This window comes from Branchiostoma lanceolatum, chromosome 3 (assembly GCF_035083965.1).
Source record: "Branchiostoma lanceolatum isolate klBraLanc5 chromosome 3, klBraLanc5.hap2, whole genome shotgun sequence".
Lineage (NCBI taxonomy): Eukaryota > Metazoa > Chordata > Leptocardii > Amphioxiformes > Branchiostomatidae > Branchiostoma > Branchiostoma lanceolatum.
In genome coordinates this window covers 2672542-2689581 of record NC_089724.1, presented here as the reverse complement: position 1 = coordinate 2689581, position 17040 = coordinate 2672542, and the positions used below count along the sequence as shown (strand labels likewise).

The window sequence follows — 17040 nt, the reverse complement described above, 5'->3', positions numbered from 1 at the left end:
AAGGGAAACAGTAATATTCATTCCCTCCCTTCAATTTTGGATTAAGACATATTTGATGTTATAATGGAGAATTGAGAATGGGAAGAAAAATAGAAAGCAATATCAAGGTTAACTTATTGCTGAAGTTGTTGAAGTAATTCGAGTGAGATTAAGGCACATTGAACATGAGTCTTTATCAATTTATCAAAGGGGATGGCAATATGTACTTTGAGCAAAAGGGGCGAAGAATAGAGGATGAGTGAGGGGAAGGAATGAGATATCAGTTGCAGAAGGATAGCATTAGATAGAGTCAGTAAGGGATATATGTGACGTTGTGATGAAAGTAAAAGGTAGGTAGACTGACAGACACAGCATTGGCGGAAGACGGCAATTTCCGCATCATCCATTCCGGAGGACCTATGACTGCGCATGACAAATAGGAAACTATTTGTCAAGCGCAGCCATTGGTCAGAAGGAATCAGATGATACCTTCACACTATATAAGGCAGCGTGTAACCACACCCGGGTGTTAGTTATAGGCCTCCGCCCGCCGATGGAGTCTGAAGCGACCCACCCACCCAAACCCCTGGACATTTTCTCCGGGGGCATAGATATCCGCTCAGGGGCGTTCGAATCAGCCGATATGAATCTTTAGGCTCCAGACGGCAATTTCCGCATCACCCATTCCGGAGGACCTATGACTGCGCATGACAAATAGGAAACTAAATATGATGTGCAAAACTATTGGAATCCAACAGGGGGCTCTACTGCACGGAAAATAGTTCCACTCTCCTCTTTATCTAAAAGGGAGAAAATCATGTTGAATCCAGGCCTCTAAAATTTTTGAAATTCATGAAGACATAAGGAATTTAGAACATATAACCAATGCATTAAATAGTTATCATATTCTAACGGTTCAAACTTAAGTGACTGTGCGAGGAGTACAGGGTCATCAGGCTCAAATATTACCTTTGACCTTTGAACCAGAGTTGGTGACCTACCGGTTCTGTCATAATTTTGAGGCGCCGGAATATCCGCTCCGGCCCGATTTATTTGACGTTTTCTTGCACCTTTTGGTCTTCCAAATCCAAGGTAAGGGTACAGGCTACAGGGTGTTTTAGTAACTTCTTATGACCAGAAAGGAAAAGGGAATGGTAAAGTAATCGTTGTGATAATGGCGGCAATCAAGCTTATATTTTGATAGGTGGGAGGGGGGCGCTTCCTGAAATGAATAAAGTTATGATATAGTCCCTTCCCGGCCCCGTGAGATCATAATGCATGGTTATCTATATGGTTCATATATGGTTCGTAATCATATATCCCTCAGTGTCCCGGGTTAAAGTTTTGCGGATGGTTTCATACCAGGGAACGACTTTCGTCGTCCGTTTTTCCAGTCACACAACTAGTATATATAACTAACTAGTATGTTATATATTCAATTCTATTCAGTTTGCATTTACTATGATTTAGATTCATTTACTACATGATCTCACCTAGGGAAAGCGTCACCTGGGGTGTTGGTCCTGATATCTTGCAAGATAAAGATTGTGTTTCATGCCGACTAATTTCGATTTATTCGAGAAACAGTGGTCCAACAACTTGGTCCCAGTGCAAACTTTGAAAGATGTTTCTGCATGCTCGGGTATACATGCATAGTGATCATATGTCCTCAGTATTTCAATCCTTTGTAATGTGTGCTATAGTGAAGGAGATGGCAGCTGCCAACAGTGGTCCCAGCGCGAAGATGTCTCCGCTGTGCTGCCCTCTCTGCGATTTCGCCTCAGCGTGCCAGGGGGCGCTAGAGTCCCACATGTCGAGTCACGTGAGAAGCAAGCCAGAACAGTTCACCTGCCGGATTTGCGGGTACGTAGAATTTGGTATCACTATCAGGATATAGGAGAATCTTTGTCCACAACCAGGTAATATCACCTGCTGACGTTTCGGTGTCTGTCAGACACCTTCTTCAGAGCTTCTGACTGGAGTACTGCTTCTCGCCTCTATAAGTAGCCGATGTAGTTGGCGCTTTTGCGGCGAGAACACAATCCCAAACGTGGCTAAGCTTGTATCCCCCCTCGAAACGTTACCAGGTGAGATTACCTGCTTGTGGAGTCGCGAATCTCCTATATCCTATGTTCTACCAACCTGATGAAATTATTAACAGTTGGGCCTCAGTCAATCAGGTCCTGTATTTTGAGGAGAGCCACACCACAAGCACATTAAAGAACCCATCACGCATATTAAAAAGAGCAGGGTCCTTCCCGGTGTGAGTGGATCAAATAAATCTGTCTGGATGTGCATCTTGTACTCTTCAGTACAAACCTGGTGTGTTACGCCATGAGGCGGTTTACCTAAGGTAGGCAATACAAACAAGCAAACAAACACAGATTTTGATTGGTGTTCTTTGCCCTGTTCCAGGTACCACACGGTGTCCCGCAGTAGTATGGAGGATCACGTGGAGATGCACAAGACCAGGAAAACCAACAGGAAGGCGGCGTCATCGAAGCCGAGATGCCTCCTGTGCGAGTTCGCAGCGGCCGACAGACTCGAGCTCGAGTTCCACATGTTCACCCACACAGAGACACTCGGCGATCTCTTACTGTGCCGCGACGACAACGGCCTCACGGACATTATACTTAGCGACGGCAAAGCAGAAGAACTGGTGTCGGTTCAAGGAAGCGGTAGGACAGCTCAAAATGCTCACGCTGGGTATGCTCACGCGGAAAAGCTTGCTGATGGCTTGCTGTGCCGAGACGGTGACGGCTTTGTGGACCTTACGGGTAGCGATAGTAACACAAAAGGACTGGCGGCAGTCCGAGCAAGCAAAAGAGTTGTTAGAAGAGGCAGAAAAACAGCTCAGAGATCCAGGGAAAAACCTCTGTGGTGTGGGGAGTGCGGGTACACTGCACGGACCAGGAAGGAACTGAGCAGCCACTTGAAAACTCACTACAAGAGGGCAAGCAGGAGACTTCCTAAGGATGGGGAGTCAACAAAAAGTAAAAAAACAGCTCAGAACGCTCAAACCGTGGAAAAGACGCTGTTGTGCGGGGAGTGTGGGTACAAGGCGAAGTACGAAAACGAACTGCGCAACCACTTGAAAATTCACTACAACGAAGCGTTCGTTTGCGAGAAGTGCGGCTTCAAGGCCTGGGACGACCTGGCCATCAAGGCTCACACAGGGGAGCGTCCACTCGAGTGCAAAAAGTGCAGTTACACTGTCTCCTGCAAGGTGGCGATGCGTAAACATAGGCAGACTCACACCAACACCAAGACACCCCCCCTGGTGTGCCGGAAATGCGGCTACCAGACGACTAGAAAAGACAACCTGGTCTCGCACTTCAGACTCCACACGGGGGAGAAACCCTTCTCTTGCGGACAGTGCGACTACAAGACGGCCTTTAAGAACTCGCTGACGCTGCACCTCAAGACCAACAGGTGCGAGAAGCCCTTGGCGTGCCAGGATTGCGACTATAGCACGACCTGTAAGAGAGGCATGCGGATGCATCTCAAGAACCACACCTACACGTGCAAGACGTGCGACGCCGTTCTGAACTCGAAAGAGGAATTCGAGAAGCACATGAGAAACCATCGGAAGGAAGAATCGGAGAAGGCATTGACTTGTGAAGTGTGTGGCTATAAGGCCATCAGCAGGCCCTGTCTCGAAGTCCACTTGCGTAAACACACGGGTGAGAAGCCCTTCGCTTGCTCGGAGTGCAGCTACCGGGCCAAGGCAAAGGCCACCCTCAGGATCCACATCGCGAACAAGCACAAAAAGACGTTCCGGTGCCTCGAGTGCGGTTATGGAACAGATGAAGAGAAAAGCATGGACGACCACGCCAAGCAGCACGTGAAGCGCTTCACTTGTGGGGACTGCGACTTTGTAGCGACCACCATGGAGGACATAGACGCACACATGGCCGACACTCATGCGGGAGGCGCGGCAGCGATCATGTGTGGAAAGTGTCGCCGGTACTGGACAACGTGCGCCGGTAAGATTGGAGAGCACATGCAAACGTGCTGTGCAGACAAGCTCTGATGATAATGCCACCCATTCAATTTTTTGTTGCTCTTTTGATTTAGGCCACAGAAAGTAAACTTCATGGATTACATCCGGACCTCTTCTGGCTCCAAATCTAATGCAAAGGCAAGAAAAAACCCCAAGATGGGTACAAATAGATACCGGTACCTACAGTGTAAACTTGCTGTGCAGACAAACTCTGATGATAATGCCACACCAATTTCATTTGTTGTTCTTTTGAAACATTGACATCCAGATAATGAGATACTCAAAGCGAAAGTTACTCAAGCAACTGGATAAGTTTGATCAGTCTCTGACAAAAGACAGCGGATTCTGTCTGAAACATCAGTAAACTTAATGTATACATCCAGCTGCTTGGATAACTTTTATATTAGGTGCTGAAGTGTTGTTCTTTTGATAAAGACCACTGCAAGTAAGTTTTATGGATGACATCTTTGCAGGTTCCAAATCTAATCCAAGAGCCTAGATGGGCCTAATTTTTCAAACTAGAGACCAGAAATGTTGTAACAAGAATTGAAACAACAAAACATGGTATCACAGCCAAAAAGTGTTTTATTCCTGTATTTCAAGAAGTGCACAAAGCGACACTAGTGTAGCCTGGAATCCATACCCTCGGTGGCTCCCCGATATCTCTACGGCACTGTGAGTGACCCCCACCCGCCCAGACAGCTTAGCCCGCTCGGGATGTTGTTTACGGCCTTGGATTAATTAGCTCGCCACCTAGGGCGGCAAAGTAGGATGGCAGCGGAAGTAGGGTATAGCGGAAGTAGGGTGGCAGCCAGAGGTAGAAAGGCCATCAGAAACTGACTGGCCCGGTAAAACACCACTAAGCCGACCCTAGAGACTGGGACCAGGCTACACTAGTGTGGTAGATTAACATCACTTACCAAGTTGGTGGCAACTACACTGAAGCTAAGTCTAGGAATAATGAACTGTTACTTCATGCAGAAGTTAAAACTGGAATCACATGTAATAAGTTATCCAATGGAATTATCATTGGGTATAACGATAATGTTGTAAAATGTATTTGTGCAGTAAAGCTACTAAGGAAACAGTGTGCTGTACGTATACTTTGTTTCTATTTCCGCTTTTAATTCTGACAACAGACTTGTGTTAACAGACTTAAGCCCTCAAGGTCTTAATGTCCATCAATGAAATACGACGATACAGATACAGAATCACAGAAGGTACAGATACTGAAGCTGGTATGTTCCGTTTAACAGGCCGGTAACTTACACGTTACAGATACTGAATCCTAGTGGTTGGCCAGATACAGATACAGAAGCTGGTGTGTTACACCAAAGGGCGTTTATACCGGCTATTCAGATACAGATATAGAAGCTGGTATGTTACACCAAAGGGCGTTTATACCCGGCTATTCAGATACAGATATAGAAGCTGGTGTGTTACACCAAAGGGCGTTTATACCCGGCTATTCAGATACAGATATAGATGCTGGTGTGTTACACCAAAGGGCGTTTATACCCGGCTATTCAGATACAGATATAGATGCTGGTGTGTTACACCAAAGGGCGTTTATACCCGGCTATTCAGATACAGATATAGAAGCTGGTGTGTTACACCAAAGGGCGTTTATACCGGCTATTCAGATACAGATATAGAAGCTGGTGTGTTACACCAAAGGGCGTTTATACCCGGCTATTCAGATACAGATATAGAAGCTGGTGTGTTACACCAAAGGGCGTTTATACTGGCTATTCAGATACAGATATAGAAGCTGGTGTGTTACACCAAAGGGCGTTTATACCGGCTATATAAAGATACAGAAGCTGGTGACTGGTGTGTTACACCGAAGGCGTTTCTACCAGCTTTATAGATACTACAGATACAGAAGCTGATGTATTGCGCTAAAGTTCGGTTATACCGGCTATATACAGATAAAAATACTGAAGTGTCTGAGGCCTACCTCCTAGGAGCTCCTATTGGTCTGATTTTCACAGTGATAAAGAATCCTGAGCTCCTATTGGTCTGATTTTCACAGTGATAAAGAATCCTGACCTCCCATTGGACCGTTTTTCATAGTGATAAAAAATCCACAGCTCCTATTGGTAGTTCTGGGATTAGGAATGGTTCTCTCGAGCTAGCGAGGTGTTAAAATGAGATCTTATTTTAGCCTTCTTGGTACGGGCACAAGCCTTCGTAACCCCTGCTTCTCCTAATGAGTCATTGAAGTCATGTCTCATTCATCGATGTTTCTGACCTAGGGTAAAGAGATGCTGCTACAGTGACAATTAGTTCAGTGCTTAGATGAGTGCCCCCCTACGGCCTTGCCCTGAGCGAGTTCGTTAAAAAAAAAAGCCCTACTCCTGTCCACATACGAATGTCGCTGGTCGTGCCATCATACAGGTAGACTTCAGGGAAAATCCCGACCAAGATCTCCAATGAATAGAGCTTACATTTGCAGGGACTAATGAATTGATGTACGGGACGTTCAGATTGGATAACGTGAAGTCCCCATACTGTCTTGCTATAGAAAGCTTGAACTAACATCGACCTACTACTGTCAGAATGAGAACTGTCTGTTACCATGGTGTCGGAGGCTTTAATGACTGGTTTCCATGGTGACAGAGAATCCTGACCTCCTATTGGACTGATTCCCAGGGTTATTTTGAGTTCTGGAGGGTTTTGAACCCACAATATGTTACAGAGGTAGGACTGTGGCTGGTCGCACCATCATACAGATGCACTTCAGGGATTATCTCGACCTAGATCTCCAGTGAATAGAGCTAACATGTGCAGGGAGTGATGAGTTGATGTACGGGCCGTTCAGAGATTAGGAATGGTTCTCTCGAGCTTGCGGTGTGAATGGGCAAGGAGGTTAAGGCACAAGCCTTCGTAAGCCCTGCTTCTCCTAATGGGTCAGTGAAGTGATGCTTGTCTCGAGCATTGATGTTTCTGATCTAGGGTGAAGAGATGCTGGTACAGTTAGAATTAGTCAGTGCTTAGATGCTACGGCCTTGCACTGAGAGAGTTTGTTCAGACAAAAAGAAGCCCTACCCCCGTCCAGATACGAATGTCGCTGGTCGTACCATCATGCAGGTGGTCTTCAAGGAGCATCTCGACCAAGGCATCCAGTAAATAGTAGAGTGTACATCTGCACTAACCGATGAGTTGATGTAAGGTCCGTTCAGGTTGGACAATGTGAAATCCCCGTACCACCAGCCCTGTCTTTCTTTCGAAACCTTGAACGCGCGGCCCTTGTGATAGTCCAGCTGCGTTTCCGACCCCGCGGCAGAATATTTCTCATAAGCGGCCAGACCGTCTCCCGCGGTCCCGGTGTAATCACCGAAGTCGAGCCGATATCCATCCGCCTCGTCGCTGACGTTGAACCGGCTGTACTGCGCATGCGCCTCCTTCCCCTCCCAGTCGCCCAGCTCGATCCGCAGGTCGTGAGTCTCCCGGCTCACCTGTGATAGAAGATCGCATATATTTTAAAGGCAACCAAAGCAATATTAGGGCCCAAAAAATGGAAATAAAAAAAATGCTGAAATCTATATGGTAGGGACATTTACTAAAACCAAGGAGGTTTCTGCTAAAACTGTTTTAACAAAAAAAACAAAAAAAAACGAGACGATTTTCAGTGAGTTCTCACATCACACCGTCATCATATTTTTGCATCATGGATGTCGCTATACACGGGCATAGTTCTGTTTGAACTAATCATGCATAGAAATGACTAAATAAGCTGACTTTCAAAATCCAATTTTCGGGCCCTACTATTGCTTCGATTAATATGCTGATTATAAATCAACGCAGTTGGTATCTATTGACAATGATAACAAGTTGTTACACTGGGTCAGCCTGGGCAGCTCTCGCTGGTAACAGCTGACCCACAAAAGTACAGACGGACATACAACTTGTGAACCTACAATAAATGGAGTAAAGAATCATTACAATATACATTAGAATACAATTTACTGTACATAATGATACAGTACAAAAGGATAGTTTGCATAAACCAAACTGTTTGTAGGGTCAGTCCAAGGGCCGGTCCAATCCTCCCATTGTAATAGCGTGCTTCAAGTAACTCACTTAAATACCACTAGGCTATTTAAAAGGTTCGGATCCGTTAGACTGGTCAGTAAGTGGCGCTTGGACCAGACCCAATCTGATTGGGAGCGTTCACACTGCAAAAATCAATCGCGATCGGATCATTTCTATCGGACTCAATGTTTGATCCGGTTCACTTTTTTGTGCGTGAACGGGGTCCTAGATAGCATAAATATAATTGTAGCCACTCGGCTTACCAGCTGATGGATGACCTCTAACCCCAGCCAGAATTCGCCCTGTGGGTCACCAAACCCGTCCCTGTAGTCGCGCCATGGCCGCTCAAAACTCACGCTCCCGTCAAACCTGGGCAGAAACAGGAGTTACATCAAACCCGTCCCTGTAGTCGCGCCATGGCCGCTCAAAACTCACGCTCCCGTCAAACCTGGGCAGGAACAGGAGTTACATCAAACCCGTCCCTGTAGTCGCGCCATGGCCGCTCAAAACTCACGCTCCCGTCAAACCTGGGCAGGAACAGGAGTTACATCAAACCCGTCCCTGTAGTCGCGCCATGGCCGCTCAAAACTCACGCTCCCGTCAAACCTGGGCAGGAACAGGAGTTACATCAAACCCGTCCCTGTAGTCGCGCCATGGCCGCTCAAAACTCACGCTCCCGTCAAACCTGGGCAGGAACAGGAGTTACATCAAACCCGTCCCTGCAGTCGCGCCATGGCCGCTCAAAACTCACACTCCCGTCAAACCTGCGCAGAAACAGGAGTTACATGAAAGCCGGTACAACCAACAGTAGCATATATAACAGATTACACCTGACAAATTGGTGTTCAACTACTGAACACCAATTTGTAAGGTGTAATCTGTTATATATGCTACTGTTGGTTGTACATTTTGTCTTTTGTATATATTTTCCGATTGTTTGAGTGTGGTCTTTTGTACTTTTAATCTTAAATCTGCGTAATTCAGCCGGTTTACTTGAAAGAAGGTAACATCGCCTGCAATGCTGTTTTAATTTCTGTATGTCAATTCCTGAAGAAAACCATTTATATATATATACACACAATGTACACGTAGTTTGTGACGTACTGATCCTGACCTCCCGATGTAGACACCATTATAGACGTTATTAATATTTTGAATTATTATGTAGGATAGTTTTTAATATGTTCATGTATTTAGAATATTGTTGTAGCTCGTTATGCATTTGTACTGCCTTGTCCTTGTCAGCAGGGCTAGCCCTTTGTAAAAGCCTCAGGTTAGTTGGCTGTGTGTCCAAAACAGCTAAGCTAATAAACAAATAATACCGGACTTTCTTGCAAGAGGAATTAAGGAAGCCATTTACATCAGGGTCTTACAACCATCTCTCAATAGAGACGGGGGGCGCCACAGACTTTCTACAACTCAAGATCAACTGCTCACCGAGTCACGTGTGGCGTTTGCATAACGTGACGTCATCTCAGCGGTGGATTGCTCACATATTGACAAAGACTGGTGTTGTGCAGTCGAAAATTGGGGTAAGTCCAATTTTTGTGTTGGAAATTTAAAAGTTAAAACTTGTTTCAGAATTCACATCAATCCCTATTGACTAATAAATGTTATCAATCATTATCACATGGCCAGATGGCATCGACCAATCAGAAGCCTCCATTGCCCATGTGTTATGACGTCATAACACACCCGTTCGACCGTTCCATTATGTAGAGGGCTAGGTTATCTTTTTGTTAACATTCGTATAATGGTTATTCGTTCCCAAATGAATCTTAGAATAAATCAAGGTTTGCTCGGTGTAGACTATCCAGTCGGTTCTGGTGACCCCCAGCCCTTGGAGCGTGTCGAAGATCTGGTCTTCCCATCTTCCTCTAGGGCGACTTCTTGGGCGTTTCCATGACGTTATTAATCATTGTTATTATATTTTTAATCATTAGGTTAATTTTGTTCATCTATGTTGCTGTTAACATAAGTTACCAACTAGAGTGCAGTGCCATATGTACACTGACTTAATCATATGGATGGCATCCACGCGAGCATCACTTTTCGTCCATTTGCAAAAAGAGAGGATTTGCGACAAAGAAGCTGCAGAATAAGCAAATAAATGCAACACAAAACAAAACACACCAGAAAATGGATACTAATGAGCGAAATCAAAAATATGACAGAACAGAAATATAGTTTATTATTAGTGTTTGGTCATTTTTCAACGTTAACCTTCCTAACCATTAAGAATTCAATTTTTTTCGCATGCTCGCATCAGTTTTGGGCTGCCCATGGGATATTATCCATATAATCAAATCAACATGGCCTAGATGTAAATGAATAAAAAAAGAAAATAAATAAAAACCTGCGCTGAATTACTGTCCAGCCACTACCCGAGGTGTCCGTTTCGCAGGGAACCTGAATGAATGAATGAATGAACAGATAAATGAACGAAGGAAGGAATAAGGAAGAAAGGAATAAAGGAAGGAATGCAGGAAGGAAGGATGGATGGAAGGAAGGAAGGAAGGAAGGAAGGAAGGAAGGAAGGAAGGAAGGAAGGAAGGAAGGAAGGAAGGAAGGAAGGAAGGAAGGAAGGAAGGAAGGAAGGAAGGAAGAAAGGATAGAAAGAAGGAGGGAAGGAAGGAAGTTTATTATGATAAACTATTGAAAGTGCATCACTGCCGCAGACTGAATTGCATACATTTTACATTACCTGCATAAAACTAGCAGAGGGCAACAATGATAACTGTGATATTAAACCATTTGGATTTAAGACTACATGAAACAAGGGAGGTAGTCCCAAATTAAACTAAAATTCCCAAATTAAACTCGAGGCTGCTTCAAGAACCTGGATGAATGAATGAATAGATAAATGAACGAAGGAAGGAAAGAATAAGGCATAAAGGAAGGAAGGAAGGAAGGAAGGAAGGGAGGGAGGGAGGGAGGGAGGGAGGGAGGGAGGGAGGGAGGGAGGGAGGGAGGGAGGGAGGGAGGGAGGGAGGGAGGGAGGGAGGGAGGGAGGAAGGAAGGAAGGAAGGAAGGAAGGAAGGAAGGAAGGAAGGAAGGAAGGAAATTCCCAAATTAAACTGGAGGCTGCTCTAAGAACCTGGATTGGCCGTTCCACGCCCGGAGGACGGATGGTGTGGACCCCTGTAGTCCTGTAGCCAGCCAGCAGGGGCGGGGCCGACGTCACCGTTTCCATGGCAACGGTGGAGGAGCTGAAGGAGTCTGGAGTCCAAAGGAAACAAACATGAGCGCTTTTGAAGAGACCAGTACTCTTATTTCCAACGTAGACTGTTTACTGAAGACTGTGTGTGTGTGTGTGTGTGTGTGTGTGTGTGTGTGTGTGTGTGTGTGCGTGTATGTGTGTGTGTGTGTGTGTGTGTGTGTTTGTTTGTGTGTGCGCGCGCACGTTAATTTTGTGCCCGTGTGTATGTGTCATTCTTAGGTTCAAATCCATGCCCGAAGGCTAACTGTACGGGTACCGTAAAGAAAAGCCGGTAAATAACAAAGGATGCCTCAAACGATATGTAAGACCCACGTGTAGGGATTGTTTCCTGGCGGCTTGTCATGTCACTCTCAGTCCCAAGCGTACCCTTTGCAGAGAATAGAAAAGAAGAAAAAAACATTGGTGACATTGCGCGACACAAAAGCCCCTATCTCGCTGGACCCGCGGCACGATGGTGACCTCACTGCGGCCTGACGATGTCACAGAGCCCTCAACATATTTCATCGATCAAAAACGGATCTTTTTAAGATGTGTGTGTTTTGTTGAACGTTTTGCATGATATTCCCATTATAATGTCAAGGTAACACAAATCCAATTTAGAACGCAGTGAGGCCGCCAACGTGCCACGGGTCCAATGAGATCGACAGGGGCCTAAGTGATCTTTATGCTCTCTTTTATCTTTGCGAAAACGATCTTTCTTACATGAAAAAATACAACTTTTAAATCAGGCAACAGCGAGTATATCGTACAGAAACATCGCCCCCCTTCGGCGATGTGCCATATCCACAAGAAAATACCAAAACTGAATGAAGACCATGCATGTCGTGATCGAGATAGCCGTTAGTGCACTTGTAGTATTGATACTAACTAAGGCTACAGCAAGTAAATTTTATGTACGAAATCCTCTGCAGACTTCAACTGTAGTGAGCACGGACGAAAAGAAAAAGCGGACAAGGTTTCCCGTACACTAAGCACGGGAGTCTCAAGCACGTCTAGCATCACTTTCTGCACTTCTTGAATACAAGAATGAAAGACTTGTTGGCTGCAAAACAAAGTTTTGTCCCTGCAGTTCTTGTTACAGTGTTGATGGTCTCTATCTTGAAAATCTTGGCATACTTTTTTTTTCTTTTGCACTCTCGCATTGGATTTGGAGTCTGCAGGGGATGGCATTCATACAGTTTATTTGCTGTGGCCTTACTCATGTGAATCATGGTGTGCTAGATAGAAACAGAACGGCGTTTCTAACCGTCTTAATTCCGTTAGAGGAAGTCTGAAGAGTTGTTGGAGGAGAGAGACTGGAGGGCGTTGAAACCGTGTTTAACTGGTCCTTCTCACTGCTCTGTAAATGAAGTCCCAAACGTATTAATTGTTAGCAGTAACACCTAGCTTCAGTGCACAGGGAAACCAGTGAAACCAGCCAGTCTTGCCATGATGAAGATGACAGAGACAGTCCCCGAAACGTTGGCTCTTGTTGAATATGTGGTTGTGGTTTTGCTTAATTTCATTTTGCCTTAAGTATGATCTACACATGACTTTACATGATACGTTTACTTTAAGTAGTAAGTAGCATTTCTTTGCTTAAGTACAATAACTTTCAAGATACTCGATGTCAAAAGCAGATTCGAATACATGTACATGTACTGTATATATACATATCTATACGTGACAAATCTAACATCGATGACATATGCTAGGGTTCGAACTCGGGACCACTTGGTTCAGAGCAGAACACTCTGCCGTTGCGCCAGACAACCACACAATGAGATGATGATGACGATGAACTAACCTGTGTCTGAAATGCTTGTGGTCGGGAAGTGCTAAAAATCGCGACGAAGACCAAGGTGACCACGACGGCAGTGATGAGGGCAGCGGTGGCCACGAGAAGAACACGGGAACGCTTCACCGCCTGTTGGATCCGGGCAAGGAAAGTCATTCGTCCATGGTCTTCGGCTTTGTCCTCGTCGGCCTTGGCGCTACTGCGCCTGCCTGTAAAAGTGCATAATTACATCTATCTAATCATTTGAAATTCAGACAAAGTCAACTGGGTTGCGCCATTCGACCTAATTGATTTTCAACGGGGCCCAGTTTACACAAACAATGGAAGAACCAGTATCACAAAGAAAGTAAATAAAAGTTGTAACGTGTAAACGGATGAATTGTTTTCGGTGTGTGTTTGTTTGTGCTGGTGTGTGTCCGTAGTCATTTGGATATAGTAGAGTGACAGGAAAAGGTTGTCACCACAGGCTGTCTAGCATACCATCGGGAGCTCCCCGGTATCTCTACGGCGCTGGGTGTGGTGCCCGCCCGCCCAGACAGATTAGCCCGCTCGGGGGTGGTTTACGGCCTTAGCTTAACTAGATCGCTCCCGGTTGCGGTGAAACTCATGGTATAGATTGGAAAATATATTAAAGAATATCTAGACATTAGAAACCCCTCCAATGATTGTAAAATCCCATTGTCATCCCATAATACTACACCATATTGTTATTAGATAGATTGATTAGCCTAATAGAACTTCATCTATGTACCAGTGGATTCCATAGTTTGTACCATGTACAATTGTTTTGCAATAAAGCTATTATTATATAGCAGCTAAGTAGACAGGCTGACAGGTTAAACTGGTAAAAAATCACTCTTATTAAACTTTCTGGAGGACGAAATCTGCTATGTTTGATATAGATAACTGGCTGCCACACTCGGTCTTTCTACGCTTGCTTGATTTTTGCTGAAAAACAATTTTCATTCCCTTGTGAATGGCAGACGTTTGATCCAAACATTCTTTTTTCATGTTTTGATACGACTGCCTGAAAGGTCGTTTGATCTCACGAATATAACCTCGATATGTTATTTGATTAGTCGCATATCGATTTATTCACTCATTTACCTGAAAAAAACTTAATTTCTACTGAACTGGGCTCGTTTTCTTCACAACGAAAGGAAAACCCGTCGCAGTGTCAGCCTCCCACACCGTGACGCACACACACGCACTCGCTCATATACACTCGCACACACACATACACGCACACACACACACACACACACACACACACGCACACACACACAGACAGACACACACACACACAGACAGACACACAAAGACACACACATATACATACATACACACACACACACTCATACACTGACACACATACACAACCACACGACACACACGACACACACACACACATAACCCGATCATGTGTACGCTAGCCTAGCCAATCGACCATTGGACGCCACTAGGGGTGGGCTGCAATATGATTGCAATGGGCTGCAATAAATCTATCATTACTTATTATCATTAAACACTTACCAGATGGCTGATGTTGAGTAGACTGGTCAGAACTCCTGTTTGGGATCCGACGTTCCACTTGCTCCTGTTGGTCACTGTGGGGCGTGGACTCTTCAGTCGCGTCTAAAGATCTCATAGGCACGTACGGGTCGCCCTCTGACCATCGGCTGTTCGTGTGACTTTCGGGATCGCCCTCTGACGTGTGGTTTTCGGAGTCGCCCTCTGAGCACCGGTTATTCGTGTGGTTTTCGAGGCCGTCTTCCGTCGCTTGTCCTTGGTTGTATGTGCGGCTTTCGCGGTCGCCCTCCGAGCATTTGTACGCGTGGTTTTTGTATGTGTGGTTTTCGGGGTTGCCCTCTGACCATCGGTTGTAGTATGTGTGGTTTTCGGGCCCGTCTTCCGCCGCTTGTGACAGCCGGTTGTTTGTGTGATTTTCGGGGTCGCCCTCTGAGCACCGTTCGTACGTGTGGTCGTATGGGTCGTCTTTCTCGTCTTGTACACCATTTTTATCGCTTTGGGTGTCATTCGTGGCAAGCGAAGCATCGGCATTGTTGTGCCGCTGATTTCTGTCGTCTCCTGTGATTTGAAAAGTACCTTTCATCAATCCAAAATAAATCATTTGTTGTTAACATAACCAAACTGCGAATCAGCGCACACTGTTTATAAATAAAAAAAAATCGTTGTAATAATATACCAGCCAGAGACCTGTCTTACTTGCAATATATTTTTGAAAATGAATTCCACTTTTTTTTAACATGTCTTACGTACGTTGATGAAAGTTAGACATCCAGGTAGTAAGATACGCCAAAGATAATTACTCAAGCAACTGGATAAAGTTTTTCAAAACTTTCTGACACTATCATCTTCTATTTCTAACATGATGTATTAAACGAGTTTAAAATATAAATCAGAATAGAACCTCATACAAGAATAGAAACTCATACCTATATCGCCCCAATCCAGTGTTGGACTCGTTGCGAATTCCGTATCGCCACCCCCCAACTCCGCTCTTGGCTCGTAGTCCTGGTTGCGAGCTCCCTGTCTGGACTCCTCTGTACCACAGACCGTTCCCCCATCGCTGCGAAGATCCGTGTAGTTTTGATCCCCATCCTGACCGGCTCTGCTGGACGGTCCCGTAGTAGCATACGTCGCCATAGCAACGCGGCTCAAATCAGGGGCCCGTCCGTACTTCGGATTGTCGAATTCTTTGCCAGACTCCGGATCTGCTTGGTAGATAACTGTAGCCGAACCCTCGCGCTGTGGGAGCGACATGTTAGAATCTGCGCTACAACAAAGGCGTATGTCGGATACGTAGACGTCACGAAGCGTCCACTATTATTCTTGGATTTTTAGCAGGAAACAGTAGCTAGATTTCGATGGACCCCGCCGTGTATAAACCGATGGATCTGTCCGTACTTCTGCCGACTGTCGCATTCTTAGCCCAACTCCGGACCTGGTTGGCAAATAAACTGTAGTCGAACCCTCTCGCTGGGGGAGCGACAATTGGGAATGTGCGCAACAAATACGTCATACATTAGCCTGGATACCAGACCTTTCGCGCAAGACGATAACCCCTTTTTGGCTGGGTGAGGACATCATATACACGATATAGAGTTTGCACCCAGTCTCACTTGGCAGCCGATCTCTGATACTTATCGCGCGATAATCAGGGGTCCGTGTGCAATCTGTGGTGGCGGGGCAAGTTGCTTCCCCGGCCGAAGGATTAGCGACTGTAGCGCGGTGGTCTGGTACCCAGGCTAGTCATACATATGTAAACGCGGTACCGGCTTTGATATGAAATTCTCGCACGAAGGACGAAGGACGCGTCTCTTATTCCGCCCGCTTTCTCAGCTCGAACCAGTGGTTAATTTTCAATAAGACTATCGCTAACCGATATTAAAAACACTATCGTATATTGTAAGATCCCTGCATTGCAAACTCTAGGAGAAGCCCTGCAGGGGACTTAGCGTCAGAGCCTATACTGTGTATTACCTTACACTGATTTGTATAAAATAAATCCTCAAAATTGTTCACCACGATGTTATCCATATTGTGTAATATTGTAATGTTGATGAAACGTTATATACACAAAAAAAAAATGTACTGCAATATCCCTGAATTTCAAACTCTTAAAATGTACACTATAGACGACTTAGTGCTAAGGTGTTACCAAAACTGTTGTGAACACTAAGCTTTGTTACTGGTGTTAATCCAGAAAAATAAAGTGCCGTAGACGGACACGGACCTCTTAAAAAAAAAAAGACTATCGCTAGTTTAAGCTACATAACGCTGCCATGGTACCCTTAAGAATATATGAGTCTCTGCTCTGCTCTTAAGTGTAATATTTCAGGGAGCATCCAAATTCAGATGGTAGGCGCTTTCTGATCAGAAACACAAAAACATCACGATTCAGAAAATAATTAAAGTAGATTTCGGCATTCTCAAAGCAAAGTCGGTAAGTCTAAACATGCGCAAGAATTCATGCATGATAATTTCAACAAATTGTCTGAG

General features: G+C 45.1%; 1 protein-coding gene across 1 annotated transcript; it reads left to right on the top strand.

Annotated features, from left to right (window-relative positions):
* Positions 1–963: 963 nt before the first annotated feature.
* Positions 964–5069, top strand: LOC136429682 (gastrula zinc finger protein XlCGF26.1-like). The gene is made up of 3 exons (XM_066419618.1): positions 964–1071; positions 1683–1842; positions 2395–5069. The coding sequence occupies exons 2-3, from the start codon at positions 1691–1693 to the stop codon at positions 4010–4012; spliced, it is 1770 nt and encodes a 589-aa protein (XP_066275715.1). The 5' UTR covers positions 964–1071; positions 1683–1690; the 3' UTR covers positions 4013–5069.
* The last annotated feature ends 11971 nt before the right edge of the window (positions 5070–17040 follow it).

Excerpts from the sequence above, each read along its gene's own strand:
- LOC136429682 (XM_066419618.1), top strand. The coding sequence starts at position 1,691 with ATGGCAGCTGCCAACAGTGGTCCCAGCGCGAAGATGTCTCCGCTGTGC. Across the intron at positions 1,843-2,394 it reads TTCACCTGCCGGATTTGCGG|GTACCACACGGTGTCCCGCA; the intron begins GTACGTAGAATT and ends GCCCTGTTCCAG.